The sequence below is a fragment of the Zosterops lateralis genome (genome assembly GCF_965231275.1).
Source record: "Zosterops lateralis genome assembly, chromosome: 17".
Taxonomy (NCBI): Eukaryota; Metazoa; Chordata; class Aves; order Passeriformes; family Zosteropidae; genus Zosterops; species Zosterops lateralis.
In genome coordinates this window covers 11,713,867-11,728,805 of record NC_139777.1, presented here as the reverse complement: position 1 = coordinate 11,728,805, position 14,939 = coordinate 11,713,867, and the positions used below count along the sequence as shown (strand labels likewise).

General features: G+C 46.5%; 2 protein-coding genes across 10 annotated transcripts in view; both read left to right on the top strand.

Annotated features, from left to right (window-relative positions):
• The window catches only part of DEPDC5 (DEP domain containing 5, GATOR1 subcomplex subunit), a 40,021-nt gene extending 38,602 nt beyond the window's left edge, over positions 1-1,419 (top strand). For 8 of the 9 annotated variants that reach the window (XM_083873764.1, XM_083873757.1, XM_083873759.1 and 5 more), the window contains one exon: positions 600-1,419. In XM_083873764.1, the coding sequence (XP_083729890.1) occupies positions 600-895 (296 nt within the window). In that variant the 3' untranslated portion in view covers positions 896-1,419. Of the gene's footprint in view, positions 1-512 lie in introns of all 9 variants that reach the window. The other variant, XM_083873762.1, reaches the window with a different exon arrangement.
• A 1,057-nt stretch (positions 1,420-2,476) lies between these two features.
• On the top strand, positions 2,477-13,715 carry ANHX (anomalous homeobox). The gene is made up of 8 exons (XM_083873634.1): positions 2,477-3,158; positions 3,767-3,891; positions 4,096-4,219; positions 5,084-5,270; positions 5,751-5,883; positions 6,133-6,434; positions 10,621-10,708; positions 12,601-13,715. Exons 1-8 carry the CDS (start codon positions 2,904-2,906, stop codon positions 12,629-12,631), a joined length of 1,245 nt encoding a protein of 414 aa, XP_083729760.1. The 5' UTR covers positions 2,477-2,903; the 3' UTR covers positions 12,632-13,715.
• The last annotated feature ends 1,224 nt before the right edge of the window (positions 13,716-14,939 follow it).

Genomic DNA, 14,939 nt, shown 5'->3' with positions numbered 1-14,939 from the left:
TTGCTGCTAATAAATGGTATTTGAAATGTTGCTTTACAGTGGCTGTGAAACTTTTCTTTCCAGAAGCTGAGGAAATTTTTAAAAATAAGTTAAAGCTTATTCCTAGGTCAGTGTAAATAAATGTGTACCCAGAAGCTGGAAGGAGGGAAAGGTGTTGGGACAAGTCTCTGTTCTCGTGCTTGAGGTCTGTTGTGGATTAATCTCTTCCCATATAGACTGTGTGGGAGATAGAGCAAACATTTAGGGTCCACTTGCTGAGATGGGAGAACAATGACAGGAAGGCAGTGTTTGGAAAATTGCAGAAGAGAATGGAAATAGATGGGAAGTTAGCAAGATGGATCAGGGCCTGCATCTTTGCTTCATTCAGTGCTTGTAGGGGAAAGCAGACAAAGTGCAGTCCCTCGTGGTGTTGTAACATACAGGAAGAACTAGCACGTAAGAGCCAATGGGGAAAAGTGAGGAAAATCCCATTTTCTCTTACTAAAAGGCAATGAAATGAAACTTTGTTTCAGGCCAGTTTCATTTCAGCATTCAGGGCTGAGCTCCCAGCAGCGGGGGCTGAGGGCTGCCCAGGCTGAGGCGCTGTGTGTTTCCTGCAGGGACGGTGTTCCTGCAGCTGCCCTACTCCAAGCGCAAGTTCTCCAGCGGGCAGCAGCGGCGCCGGCGCAACTCCACCAGCTCCGGCAGCCAGAACATGTTCTGTGAGGAGCGCATCGGCTACAACTGGGCCTACAACACCATGCTGACCAAAACCTGGCGCTCCAGCGCCACCGGCGACGAGAAGTTCGCCGACCGCCTGCTGAAAGACTTCACGGACTTCTGCTGGAACAAGGACAGCCGGCTCCTCGCGTTCTGGACTGATTGTTTGGACAAGATGCACGCCAGTGCTCCGTGAAGCTCTTGGATCTCTTAGAGAGACAGCTAGAAGATTTACCTTGTGGCAAGGGAGTAGAAGTGAAGAGTCTCTCTGTGGGATTCATATTGAGGCTCCAAGAGGACCTGGGCAATAATTGCTGTTGATATTCAACAGAATTTGATTAAGTGTTTGGGAAAAAAAAAAAAATGGGGCTCTTGTCTTGTCGGTATCTATCACCTGACCTCTGCTACAGTCCTTGGTTACCAAAAGTTCACTTAGAGCAGAGGTAAAGGAGGGAAGGTGCAAGTGGTTCTCAAGGGCAGTTGGATTCAGCACAGTGTGATGGTATCAGCTTCCAGTCACTGCAAATGATGGGTTGGCATCTGATGTGCCTGGCAGCAGCTGCCCCTTCCCCTTCCAAGGTGTACCTGATTGTGTGAATATGTAAGATAAGATGTGAGAGATGATTGTTAAATTTTCATACATGTAAATAAGTAAAATGCAGAAAATGAAGTGACCTCATGTTTTGTTGTAACTCCACAGACGGCAATACAGAAAGAAAACAATTGCTAAAAGAAAATAGTGGTTTCTATGTTCAGCTCAAAGTTCATTGCTGGGGTTTTGTCTTTAATCCTGCAGGATTTTCTGTCTTCATGTCTGGATCACAGCAAGAAGAGGAAGCCAGTTACTGTCTGGCAAGTCCAGCATCAAAGCCTAAGGAGAAATCAAGGGCCATTGAACACAATTTGCTGCTGAGGGTTGTGGGCAGGTTTTTAGAAAGTGTCTGTGTGCTGCAAGAGGAAGCTGCCCGCTCTCAAGCGTGCGGCCTTTGTCTTTGCAGGGCCTTGGCACGAGCTGGGTATTGGGGCAGATTTAGGGCGGGACAGCCGTGCCCGCGGGCTGTCGGCTCCTGCTGCCAGATGGTTCCTCATTGTTACATGTCCTCGAGAAACTCGAGTCAGGGGAGGGCTGACACCGTCACAGTGGTGTTCAGATCTGATTCAAGGCAAATCGTAGCTGCTTCAGTTTTTTATCCCCTAAACCGAGTCAAGATGATTCATCTGGTTTTAGATAGCACCCACCTAGAGAAGGTGGGTTTGAGCTGTGTGCCTCTTCATTCAGTCGCTCTAAGTGTGTCAAAACTATCAGCGCTTGTCTGAACCCCATTAGCGACTTAAAAATACTCTCTACTGTGGAAGGAACCAGCTGCCCTCCATTCTGTACCGCTCTAACCTGCCCTGCCCTGCGGCCCTGGGCGCGCACGCGGCGGCGCTCGGTCGAGGCTGCGGCGGGCGGGGGCGGAGAGCGGGGACAGCCCCGGAGCCCCGCCCGCGCCCCACGCCTGACCCCGCAGTGCGCTCGGAGCCGCCAAAGCGCTCGGACACTGAGTGGGGACACGGTGAGGACAGGGGTCGGGACCGGGCCGGCTGCAGGGACCTCTCCTCGCTGCCGGGGGAAGGGGCCGGGGCTGCCGCGTGTCCCTGTCCCGGCGCATGGCAGCTCCTTCTCGGCCTGTCCCCGGCGGCGCTGGAGCTGCTGGCCCCGGGGTAGGGGGGTGTCCGCGGGGAACCACGCCGCCGTCCAGTTCCCAGGAAAACGGGTGAGAAACAGCCCCGACGAGAGTTCTGCATTTTATGCGGTCTGCCCGGGCGTGTCCCGTGCCATTTTGGAGAATTTTCACCAAATTAATTTGACCAGAATGTCTCTGGACTTAATGTTTTGGTAGTTTTAAACTGTTAGCAGTGGATGTAAACCCTAGAGTTAGTCTCCGAGTTTTGTGGAAAGTTTAACGTGTCTTTCTGAGCTCAGTTTTCTCAACTGCAAACCTGGTATGTCTTTAGCTTTTCAGGGCTGCTTTAGGCCTAGTTTTATTTTAAGCGTTTTGAGGTCCTTAGGATGCTTTTAACAGCACAGTGAATTTCATTCCTTAAAAAAAAAAAAAAAAAAAAAAAAAAAAAAGCATACCATGGAAGCTAAAAATAGGAGATAAAGAGTTTTTATCTAACCACAACTTTGTTCATTGCATAGAAAAAGCTTCCAACAGGACATGATGATGAAGCAGTTCATGGCCATGCTAAAGAAGAATGAAAATGAGCATCGCCCACCCACCAAGCTGTTGAATCTAGCAGGGCAGCTTTGCCGGGAGCTCCAGAGCTCATCTCCTAGTCTGGAGAAGGTGGTTGAAGCCGTAATGGGATGCAAGAACAAGAGATATTTTCTCACTAACATCCATGTTGTCCGGGCCTGTGTGTCTATTCATATCCATAAAGGGCAACATGATGCAGCCTGCAGACTCCTGGAGGTAGGGATGTGTTCAGTTCTTCATGGAAACAAAAAGCCATGGTAAAAAACCAGTAGTTAGAACTGTTAGAAGTACCTAAAGTGCAGCACCTGGAGCACTTCCACCTTGTGGAAGGTGATAGGTGTGCATTGTTGACCTGACACACTGGATAAAGCCTTTGCTGCAGGCACTTAGAGATAATCAGCCAAGGGGAAAAAGGCAACTGGAAGATTATGAGGTTGGTTGTAGCAGGATTTTTGTTCTCCTGTGGTGTTTCTTGGAGTTTTTCCACAATCTTAGGGCTCAGAATATAGAAATGTTGGGGAAGCCCAAGATTAGAGGGCTGAGCAGGGTGAGAGTACATGAGGAAGACTGGATGGTGCCACTCAAGGTGAGGGATTTTTGGCCTCTAGATCTGGTAATGTAAACCTTTTCACCGGGGGAAGAGAAGGAATTAGGCAACTCCCTGTATTCATGAGGGAAGATATGGTGAGCCATATGCTTAGACAATGCTACAAGCTCTGTCAAGCCAGTAGGAATCCCTGAGTAAATGACTGTTGAGGATTTTCTCCTTTACACATGGTCTGGGTGACTCTGGAAAGATTTGCTTACACACAATTTTGTTTTAGTATTGCAAGGCAGAAGAGAAGGATGAGCTGGTGCAGCTTTGGCATGAGATTCACTACCAGAGGGTTATGGAGAAACAGCAGACAGATTCTCTGACACCACTGCAGAAATTCCGTTGCAGGAAGAGGTACTGCACAGTGAGGAAACCAAGATTTTTGTGTGTGTGTGTGTTGTTTTCAAATGCAGAAGCTGGTTTTACACCTCAAGATGCTGCTTCTTGGAGCTTGCTTTTTCTTGGTATTTTGACCACTTGTGGCAATGTGAGAAAATTCCCGTGAATGCGAATTATTCCTTTGGGGTCCTTTTTAATCCCATTTTCTCCTGTGCACAGGAATCCTCCACCTCTTTCCCTTTGTCCTGAAGGTTTGAAGAATCGAAACTATTCAGAAGAAGTTCGCCAGCAGCTGTACAGGTTTGCTGCAGAGGTGACAGCACATCCAAACAAGAAACAGCGGGTAGGGATGTGCTGGGGATACTTCTCATCAAATCTTTCTGTCACAGGAATGTAGGACACTGCAATCAGGAGCCTATAACTCGTTTAATTTCTAAATCCTTGTTTTCAGAAGGCTCGTTAGGGCTGGAATTCCTCATATTTGATCTTTCTCTAAAGGTTTCTTTAAAAAATCATCAGGTTCATGCTAAGTAATTTCTTTTGCTGTGGACAAAAAGTTGAGGGACAATAAATTCCTCACTGAGTTTTTAACAGTTCTAATTTTGTAGTGATTGAGCTTAGGCAACCAAATAACCATCACTCAGCAGAGCTCTATTACAATGATAAATAGGCCTGACTTGACTGAGTAACAGCCTATATAAAATTGCACTTTGCTCACCAGAATATATTTTGTGCTGACTTTTCAAATGTTGGTAATTTGATGTGATAATACAATAGGCTGTGTTGGTGTATGCATGGATCTACCTTCTTAGGACAGGGACAGATTTGTAATGGAAGAGATGTGTGAATCAATAAGCACTGTTGATCACTGCCTTGCCAAGTGAGGGCTTCAGACTTCAATGTCTGTCTCTGTGAAGCTGTCATTCTGTGGGAAAAGCATCCTTTGGTGAGGGCATTATCTGGTGAGCAGTGGCTTCCTTAGCAAACAAATTGTCTGGGAGTGCAGGGTGGAATTTGTGTTCTTTATCAACTCTGAGTTTATAAAATGGTCTCAACTGGATCCACTAGGCATGTCGGAGACCTAGTGAATAAATGTCTCTGGCTTTGGAAGGTCTTTTGCTGGACTGCTTTTGGAACTGAAGGGAAATTTCTGATTATTTGGATGTGATTTTTGTCCTTTGATTTCTCCCTGCACCTGGGTTTGCAGGAGGGATTGGCTCAGGACATGAAACTGCAGCCAATTCAGGTCTATAATTGGTTTGCAAATTATCGACGACGTCAAAAATCCCGCCACCTTCAGATGCAAGAGGTCAATAATTCACATCCTGAGAGGGCTTTGGCTTCCCACACCAATGAGCCACAGGATAAAGAATCCCACACTCCACAAACTGCAGGTTTGTCTCTTCTTAATGGGTTCAGGATGTGGTCCAGAGAGGTGAAAATCAATTTTAAATTCCCTCAGGAAGGGAAGGATGTTGCTTCTTCAGAACAGCATTATGTGCTGATGGATCAAGTGGATGCTGGAGGACTCTGCTTCAGTGGAGTGCCTCATTGTTTGGCTCCAGGCTGTCACTCCAGAGGAGTAGACACTGCTAAGGCCTGTGCAACACAGGTGACAAGAGATGCCTGGCTTTAAGGGGGCACCAAATGAAAGCAAATACATGGGAAGCAGCAGATTTTAGCTCTCAGATTCCGCAATCAGGGCAGTGTACTCCAGGAAAATCCAATATTTCCATGTCCTTCCACAGACACTTAACCAAACTTCAGTCACAAGGAACACAGGGGTCTTGCTGCATTTGGTAGATTGGACTTGTTTTGTTCCCTTTTGGAGTAATCATTAGGGTTGTTTCAATTGCCTGGCCTGCACCTTTCAGATGGATCTCGTGTGGGCATCAGCCCTGGGCAAGTGGTGATAACCCCGATGCCCTGTGAGCCAGGATGGGAGCAGTCAGACGCATCTCTCTATAAGCCTCCTGGAGGAACATATTTAAAGATGCTGGAATCCAGGTGATGTATTACCTCTTTACTGTGACAGTTAGAAATGAAGCAACATTTAAAGGTATTCACAGAACTGACTTCCATGTTGGTTCCGTGGGGACATCACTTAGGAGCCTTGCCACCATTGATGAAAATGTTCCATGTCCAGTCAGAGCACCTCATCTCCCAGCTGTGGAGGGCGGGATTCAGAGGTTTAGCTGGGGGTCCCCTTTTGGCAAAGCATTATGTCTGGCTGATTAATTTTCTCCATCATTGCAGCTGTATGGAGGGCCCTGAGCCGTATGAAGCTGGAACAAGCACGGCTTTGTTCACCACTCACAGCACTGAACAACCTGTACCTTTTGGCACTGAGGCTGTGATGGAACCAGGAGCCTGCTTTGGCTCTCCTGTGCTGCTGCCTGGAGAAGCAGTGAGCAAGGCTGCTGCCAGCTCTTGGCAGGGGAGCTTTGCCCTGTACTCTTACGAGTCCCTTCCCACTGTGAATTATTTGCTGCCCGTGTGGCAGGCCCCTTACAGCACTGGAGGAGTCTCTGGCTCTATGTGGACCCCAAATGTAGAAGGTTAGTAAAACTGCACCCAGATTGTTGATCTTAAGACTTTCCAAGCTTCCCTTCCCATTTGTTATAAACACACTTGCTCACTTAAGAGTCCTGATTAAGGAGAGCAGGGTTTATTTTGTGCTTTAGAGTTCTACTTCCATGGGAGTTCAGTGAGAAAATCTGTTGATTTAAGGTGTTGAAACAGACAATCTTACCTATTCTTTTGCCTAAACTGTAACCACTTCCATAAGATAGTGGTGGATTCCTTTTAGTGTTTCCATTGAGAGAGTCTCTCCAGGAGTTGTCTGCTCACCTTGTCCTTTTGCAAGATTCTGAGTTTTTAATGCCTGTCATGATTAAGATATTGCCTGAGAAAAGTCTGGGAACTTCTTAACTGTGCCTTGGTGCTTGTCTTCAAGCACATATTCTCACTTTCCTTTCTCCCTCTTGTTATTTTTTCTCTTCCTCTTTGTGTTCTTCCTGTCCAATCTTGTTCAGCATTCCCACCATCTCTTTTCTTCTTCCTGTCCTTCAGAACAGGCTTGATAGGATGCAGAAGTGATATCCACTTGCTTTTGCTGTAGGTCTGTGGGCCAGGAAGGGCTGTAACTGCACCCAGGCTCTGGTGAATGTGGAGCAAGGAGAGAAGGAATAGCTGGGTCAGGGGTTGGGGCCATGTTATCTTTATCTGTACTTATGTTTAATATGAGCATTTATTTCAGCAGGTGTCAGAGTTCCCTTGAGCACAATCCCTCAAGGTGGCTGTGTTGAAGCCAGTTCAGAAAGAATCATTCAGCAGTCAGATTTACAGGATGAAAGCTTAATCCTTAGAGGAGAACAGCTAGGGACCCTGGAATCTATTCCCCACAGGTAAAGGGACGGAAAGCACAGGGCTGCCTAAAAGCAGGAATAAAAATGATGCTGAGTCCAGCTATGTCTTGATACCCTGTTGAAGAGAGTTGCAGAAACAGTGACACACCTCATTCCCAGGGACTGCTTCTCCTTGTGTCCATCCTTTGCCAGTATTTACAGCTCTGCATGGGTAGTATTGTCTAAGTGTACATGTGTGTGTGGCACAAAGGAGATTTGGAACCAGCCTAATCAGAAAAGATATGACCCCTTGTTTTTCAGGCAGGTTCAATTTCTGAACTATTTGCTTGGTTTATCAGAAAAGCATAACCTGTATTGATCCAGTGAGGGCTGTTTCTGTTGGTTCTCTGGGCTCAGTTGGTAGGGCCTGTACTTAATCCTAAAATAGTTTTTGTAGCTTCACAACCTTGTGACAAGATTATTCCATAGTGCAAGCTTTCCAAATTGGAAGACAGAGACAGGCACTGTTCTCTCTTTGTTTTCCACCTATAACAAAGGTTTCAGATTTTCTCGGGGAATTGAGATAAATTCAGAGAATGCAAAACAACAAAAATTCGTGCCATTTTCCATATGTTATACAACTTCCATAATGTTACATAAAAATAAACACTGCCAGTCATTATGGGCTTCCTTTAATTTACTGATCTGCAAGACAGAGCAGGAGCACCAACCCTATTTTATAACCTTTCTGCTTGACACTGACCAGCATTTGTGCCAGCATGACACTGTCAGTGTCTCAAAAAGGCAGGTAGAAAAAGCCTTATTTCCACTTCAAAAATGAGTAAGCAGAGGCACAGAAGGCTTTGGTCTTGTTAAACAAGTAAACGCAGTGATTCACTGGAGATAGATTGGTAAGGCTTTGGCCCCAGTTCCCTGCTGAAAACCTTTCTGCCTTTTACCCCATTTCCCACTTGGCCTGGTGCCTCGTTCACATTTGTGTCAGACTCCTTGCTCTGAATTGCTGGGGAGAGCCCAGATCAGGCATTGTAAACCTCAGGCTGTGTTTCAGGGTTCACAGTTTTAAACAGTGGCTAAAGATCATGAAAGATCAGCAAGGCTTGCTGGCAATATTTTGGCTAGGTTTAAAATTGCATGTTCTGACTCTGGAGTGAGCTCATGTTTATTTTTAAAATATATTCTGCCAGTAGAAGAAATCTATGGTGAATGTCTCCTTGTTGGGTATGTCAGTGTGCCAGGCATCCACACACCCTTTATCATATTCCTATGAGGGGCAGGACTTGCTGCTTTGTTGGCACCTTTTGGTGAGGACATAGTTATTTGAACCTGATTTGTAAACCTTGTTTGGTGGCCTGGTCCAACTCTCCCCAAAACTTTGACCTCCTCAAAATTTCATGAATGCTATGGAACATCAATCCCTTTTCAGAAGTGAGTGAGGCTTAGGCTGCAATTTAATTTTGCAGTTTCTCTCTAGGGAGCCAGGAGAGCTCTTGTGGGTAGTTTTGGGTAAGATCCCTGCTCAGTCAGTGAAATCACCTGTGTTATAAGGCAGAGCCCTGTAACAGAGGCCGGGATTAGAGAAGAGTATTGTTACCAGAGTCCTCTTGAACAATCATGGTGCAATGAGCATCTCTCCTCTGGGGACTCATGGGGGTAACAGATCAAACTGTAAGGCAAATTTGTGTTGCTGTCCTGGAAGGACAGGACAGTGACCTTATCCTGATTTTAGAGGTAAGAGTAACACAAAAAGAAGGAAATTATTTAGCCAAGATCACCTGTCTGGAGTGGACTCAGTGTTATGCTCTCCTTGCTTCCTGAGCACTGGGATAGAGCTACAAGTCAGCCAAAGGGCCCTTAATCTGCTTGTCTCATTTTTAAAGATGCTCACCTGGAAAGGACACGGCCTCAAAGCTTATCAGAAAATTCCTGTTGATTTCTTTCATGGGCTTTTTACAGCCACTCCTACGCACTTGGGCTGTGTCCAAACCTCTTCTGATCTACAGGGCTGTGAGGTGGGAGTGTGAGAAGGAACCAGGCTGGAAGCTGACTGTCTCCATCTGCTTCTGCTGCCTGAGAGGAGGGTTTGATCCAGCAATCAGCCTGGAAGTCCCTGTGGGACACCAAACAGATACTCCCCTTTACAGATAGGGGTGGTGTATCCTCTTCACTCTGCAAGTTGGGACAGGTGGAATGTAGCCCAGCTAATGGGTCTTGCAGAGTGGAAATCTCATGCCTTCCACTTCAGAAAGAAAAGCACACTGAACTCTTTGGAGAAGGCATTCTGCATTTATGAGCCAGCATATCGATTTAGAAAATGTCAGTGCAGAGATGTTCATGGCAGCTTACAGCTTCTGCCTGCATTTCTGGGATTCCAGCTCAGAGTGCTGGGAATCCTCCTGCTGTTAGGCTCTCCCCTCTGGACACCCCAGCATCCTGACACTGGCAGGCAGCAAGTCCCAAACCCACCAACAGAGGCTACTTTTTGGCACGTTGCATAACTGAATTGCAGAGCTCGTTGCTAAGGGCACTGTGCATGTCGATGTAAGTGGGCTGTGAAAAAGCATGAGACAAATTCTTGAGAGGGTGGGAGAGGGAATTGAGCCCATTTGTCATTAGGAAATGTGACTCTCTGAATGCAGCTCCAGCAGAGGAGTCCCAAGGCTAGTTGCTGGAACCTGGGGAACATTCCAAGAGAGAGCAACTTGACACTTATCCTGTTGGTTTTTCCTATACTCTATACTCTACTAGTAGGCACCTCTTGTCTGGGGCTGTATGGACACTCACACCTTGGGCTATTCCTGGTGGTGGTACAGGCAGTGTTGTTGCATTAGGGAGACTTTTGAGTTGGTGATGATGGGAGAGAACATCCCATTCCTGGGTACCCAGTGTCTGCTCCTTGACCCCATGCCCACAGACTGATCTGTTTTGAGCATCTGGCAGAGCCTCCAGGGGAGCGGGATGGGGACCCAGACTCCACTGCTGGCCTTGGAAAGCTGTAGCAGAAGTGTAGCCAATGTTGTGTCTTGTCTAAAGCCACATATTTTGACTCCTAAGGTCTCTGCTTTTAAAACATGTTTAAGGAGGGAGACATTTTGGTAGGCACCTCCCTGTTTATGGAGAATGTTTTGGGGTAGAAGGAAAGTTGCAAACCAAGATGTGATTCCCTGTATACTGCTCCTGGTCAGGGCAGACTTCCCACTGCAGAGCCTGTATTTTCAGGCCATAACAATTTTGAGAAATGGGGCAGGTGTGTAGATAACAGAATTCCATCAAATGAATAGTCTTGCCAACAGCCCTTCTTGTCCTGCTGCAAAACATTACAGTAAGTGGCAAATAGAGCAGAAATACAAATGCACTTGTATACAATATTTTTTTCCAGTTCCTCTCAGACTGTGTTTGGCGAGCCTCAGTGCCCACCTGTTTCTGCACCCTGTGTGGAAGAAAGCCAAGCCTTGGGACAAAGCCAGGTAAGAAAACACATAAAGTTCAGAGAAAGGAGCTCTGTATGCACCATCCCTTGCAGCTCTCTCAGAGGAGATGTGAAATCTCATATCATATTTAGTATGAAACATGTTTGATCTAAGCATAGCTTCTGGAGTCCAGTTCAGAGCAAGCTTGGCATTCCCTGGATAACATCCAGGAATTAGTAGAAGGGAAAGGTGGTTTTGCTGATCTTTTTCCTACTTGAATTGCTAATCAGGCCCTAATTTTACTAAGTGTGTCATTTAAATGGTGGCCAAAAGGTCCTGTGCAGATCCAAAGTTTCATTTAAATTTTCAGCAATGGAGAGCTCACCTGTAGAACAATCACATGAAAATAGCTGTTTGAGGTCCTCCCCTCTAAGGTGTTTTGCACAGTTTCACTCTGTTCTCTCAGACTTCTTAAAATGTTTAATGCAATTTTCATTTGGAAGTCTGTTGAGGAAAAGGGATTTTGCACTGTTTTGAGATGGCTGATAGCAGTATACAGAGCAGTGTGATTATTGGCCAGGATAAGGAAGGTAGTTTCATGCTGTGGGTGCAGTGTGTGTGCCTTCTCATGGCTACTTCAAGGCAGTAGAGAATGCAAGTTAGAAATCTTGTCCTTTCAAGGAGATGGGAGCTCATCTCTGATTTTTTTTACCTAAAAACAGGACCCATGAAAGCCCTGTCTAAGTTGCACATGGACGTATATTTTAGCTTCATGTGTGTTGATCTAACAGTCAGTCAGCATCCATTGCTGTTTCCCTTGCAGTGTGAGCTGCTGGGGAAAACCTTTCCAAAAGAGATTACAAAAAGCAGGACCCATATCTGCTGGCCTCATTATGAGAAGTGGCTGCAGCTCTGAGGGCAGTAACAGAACCTCTTTTGAGCCTCTGAAAGCATCAATATAAAGATCTGTATCTTGGAAAGTGGCCTTTTTACCAGCCATAATGTGAGCCAGACAAGGAGGAGAGCTTTGGGCATTAATAATGAATGAGCCTTTTCTAAGATTCCCAGAGCAGGCCGTCTCTAGCTAGTTTTCATCTTGCTGTTCTGCATCCTTGCACTGATTTTGCAGTGGTGAAGGAATGTGACACTCAATACACTGTGGGCTGGGGAGCATGATACTGAGTGATGCTTGTAGATGCCGATCTTCAAATCTTTTTAATAATTACTCAGTTCGGAAATTCAGAAAAGCAATTTTTGCAGATTTTTGTGTGTGCTCTAGGAAAAGGAAGAAATTGAATGGGTAAATGATTTTATAGCATTCTACAGACTTCCTGGCACTTTGCTTCTTGCTGAATCAACTTACTCTGGGCTTGTGGCAAGAATATGCAGATATTTAGTTCCTATGTCTGAACCACAGAAGTGCAAATGAAAACTTTCTCTTGTCCTCACAATTCAGTTTGATTTCTGTAGGCCATGCATCCTGTTAGAACCAAAATGAAAGTAGAATGAAAGCAAACAAACAAACAAAAAAATCAATTCATTTTGGAGATATTTATTTCTCTCCCTGAGCAGAGCTCCCTTGATCAGGACAATTCCTTAATTATTAATTATTTACTTCCTGTCTTACCCTCTGTCAGTAACTGGCTTTTATAGGAGCCAAAGCCTAGGGCAAAGCAAAGGGAATTGCTGTGCTCTGAATTCCTGGGAGTTGGATTGTGCATGGATTGTGCTCATCAATTCTGCACCTACTGATGGATTCCTCTACCTGAACTTGGAGGAGAAGAAGGCCTTTGTCACTTCATACACACAGCCCAGACCAGTGACACTCCCTCCCGTCACACACCTTGTGCTGCTGGCTGCCAAAAGGAGCTCTTCCAGCCTAAGCAACTGTGTTAAACTGTGTTAAAATCATATCTACTGAGGCTTTGGTTCCTTCCAATGTCTTTCAGGTCCTGGAGGATCCAGCTGTTGACTCGCTAACCCTCGACACGCTCCAGGCAGCACAGCTGCTCTATGAATTCTCTTCCGGGGGACAGATGTGACCTGCCTGCAGATCCACTCCATGCCTCTGCACTTCCCCAGGAAATACCCCATTGCTTCCTCTTTTTTCCTTGTTTTTTTTTTTCTTAATGGAAGAGGAATCTGACAGGGAGATGAATAGAGTGAGGGAGAAGGATGGAGATGTTTCCAATGGTTACAAAGTTTGGTTTAGTTACAGTTTTGTTAAGAATGTTGCAAAGGATAGAAGAAAGCAAAGGTGCACTGTGCAGGTTTTTCCTGGAGCAGTCTGAAGCTGTACTGTAGATGTTAAAATTATCAAGGCACTGCTTCTGTGGCAACAACATAGATCTAATCATAGCACTGGCCAGATCCAAGTCCTTGGTTGCATCATGAAGGTAAAATGAAGCTCCTGTGCTCAAAGGAGTAAAATTTGGTTACTTTGCCTTGCCGTGGATATTGGATAACCTTTGCTCAGGCTTGGAAAATACATCTCAGCTAAGTGCTGGTAAAACACTGCTATTTCTTATCCCTGCTTTCCTGTTGCAGTGCAGGGAGTAACTTCTGGAGCATCCCCTACTCCGGAGTGCCACAGGTGACACAAACCGGGCACAGCAGAATTCTCGGTGCTGGGACATGCCATTGTTTCGGGGTTTAATACAAGAAGTAGCAAGGCAGACCCTTCATGCAGGTTTAAAACTAATCCTGCAAGTTACAGGGTGGGGCTTTGGGTATTTTCCTGAAGTGCTACTGTATTGCAAAATGTGTCCCCTTCGCCAAACCTCCAGAGATACAGGGAGAAGATCCTCCCTTACCTTTTGTTACAAAGTTTTCAAGTAAAGATTTTCACTTGTTTCTCCGGAGTTCATTTTTTTTTTCAAGGTAAGGGCGTGATGTGATAATTTTCACACGGCAATTATCTATTGAAACACAGGACCGGCTGCCCTGGGAACACTTGTGGGTGCTGGGAGCCTGAAGCCTCCATTATTTCGGTGGATCTCAATAGGAATGCCCCTTTTCTTGTTTGTGTTTGGAACAGCGGCGCTTGGAAGGGGTCACACACGTTATGGTTTATTGCCGTCAGCAGCGGGGCCGTGAGTGGATCTGGGGTTTTGTACCGGGAGCGAAGATCCAGGGCTCGCAGGGCCCGCACGGACACCCTGAGGGCAGGCCCGCGCTGCCCTCACAGCCCCGGCCCCGCCCGCCCGCTCCGCTCCGCTCGGGGCTGTTCCCGCCGCCCGCCGCCGCCTCCCCATTGGCCCTCGCGCCGCCCGCCGCCGCCTCTCCATTGGTCCGCGGGCGCTAGCAACAGCGACAGATATATCCTGCCGCGCCCTGATTGGCTGTCGCCTCCCGCCGAGCCATAGCAACAGCGGGGCGCGGGGCGGGGGCCGGGGCCGAGGGAGCGGCGGGAGCCCCGAGGGGCGGGGGCCGCGCCGGGGCCGCGCCTTGTGAAAGCCCTTCTCTGGGCCCCGGCACCGTCGTTTCTGCGGCCCGCGGTGGAACGGAGACGGGACACGGTCAGGAGCCAGCCAGCGACGCGGCTCCGTGCAGAGGCAGCAGCCCCGTAGCAAAATTCCCACTGGATCTTGCTGGGCTGCTGTCTGAGGTCCCAAATAAGGTACTTCAGTTTTCATCCCTGCTGATATGACATGTCACTACAATGACTATGACTTAGCCAGCCAGAGGTACGTGATACATGTGGATGAAAGCCAGGGAGGTTACACTTCCCCGCTGTTGAAGATGTATTGGAGTAAAGAGGAATGACGCCTCTCCTACAATGAGAGGTATTTTCAGTTCCTTTCACATACTGAGTTCTGTTTCCTGTCAGGGGAGATAAGATTAGATTAACGTTGCCTGTATAGAATTTTTAGATAGCTGTCATTCTATATAGATTCTTTTCTAAGAAAGCAACCCATGCTAGGGGAATGCAGGTATTTTGGCTTGGCATATAAGTGACCTTTGTTCTGCCATTTTAGCAACACCAGTGTCCTAAGACCTCGTAAGTTTTTCAAATAGTTCAAGAACACAGTTGTTTTGAGTTTTTAGTTAAAAAGAAGAGGCTCAATTCAGCAAAATTCCTCAGGATGAGGAATTTTGTTCCTCATGCTAGAACAACAAGTATCTTTTCCAAACTTAAATCTGAAAAAGGATTTTCAGCTAAAGCAGAATTAAAGCCTTTTCTCTTACACTTGATGAATTTCATTTCAGAATTCGGTACAGTTGTTCTCTGGAGAACAGCTGAATTTTCTAGGTCGTTTCCCAGGTGAAATAACTTATTACTTTTCTG

Coding starts and splice junctions, on each gene's coding strand:
- ANHX (XM_083873634.1), top strand. CDS start 2,904: ATGATGATGAAGCAGTTCATGGCCATGCTAAAGAAGAATGAAAATGAG. Junction 3,892..4,095: donor AAATTCCGTTGCAGGAAGAG/GTACTGCACAGT, acceptor TCCTGTGCACAG/GAATCCTCCACCTCTTTCCC. Junction 5,271..5,750: donor CCACACTCCACAAACTGCAG/GTTTGTCTCTTC, acceptor TGCACCTTTCAG/ATGGATCTCGTGTGGGCATC.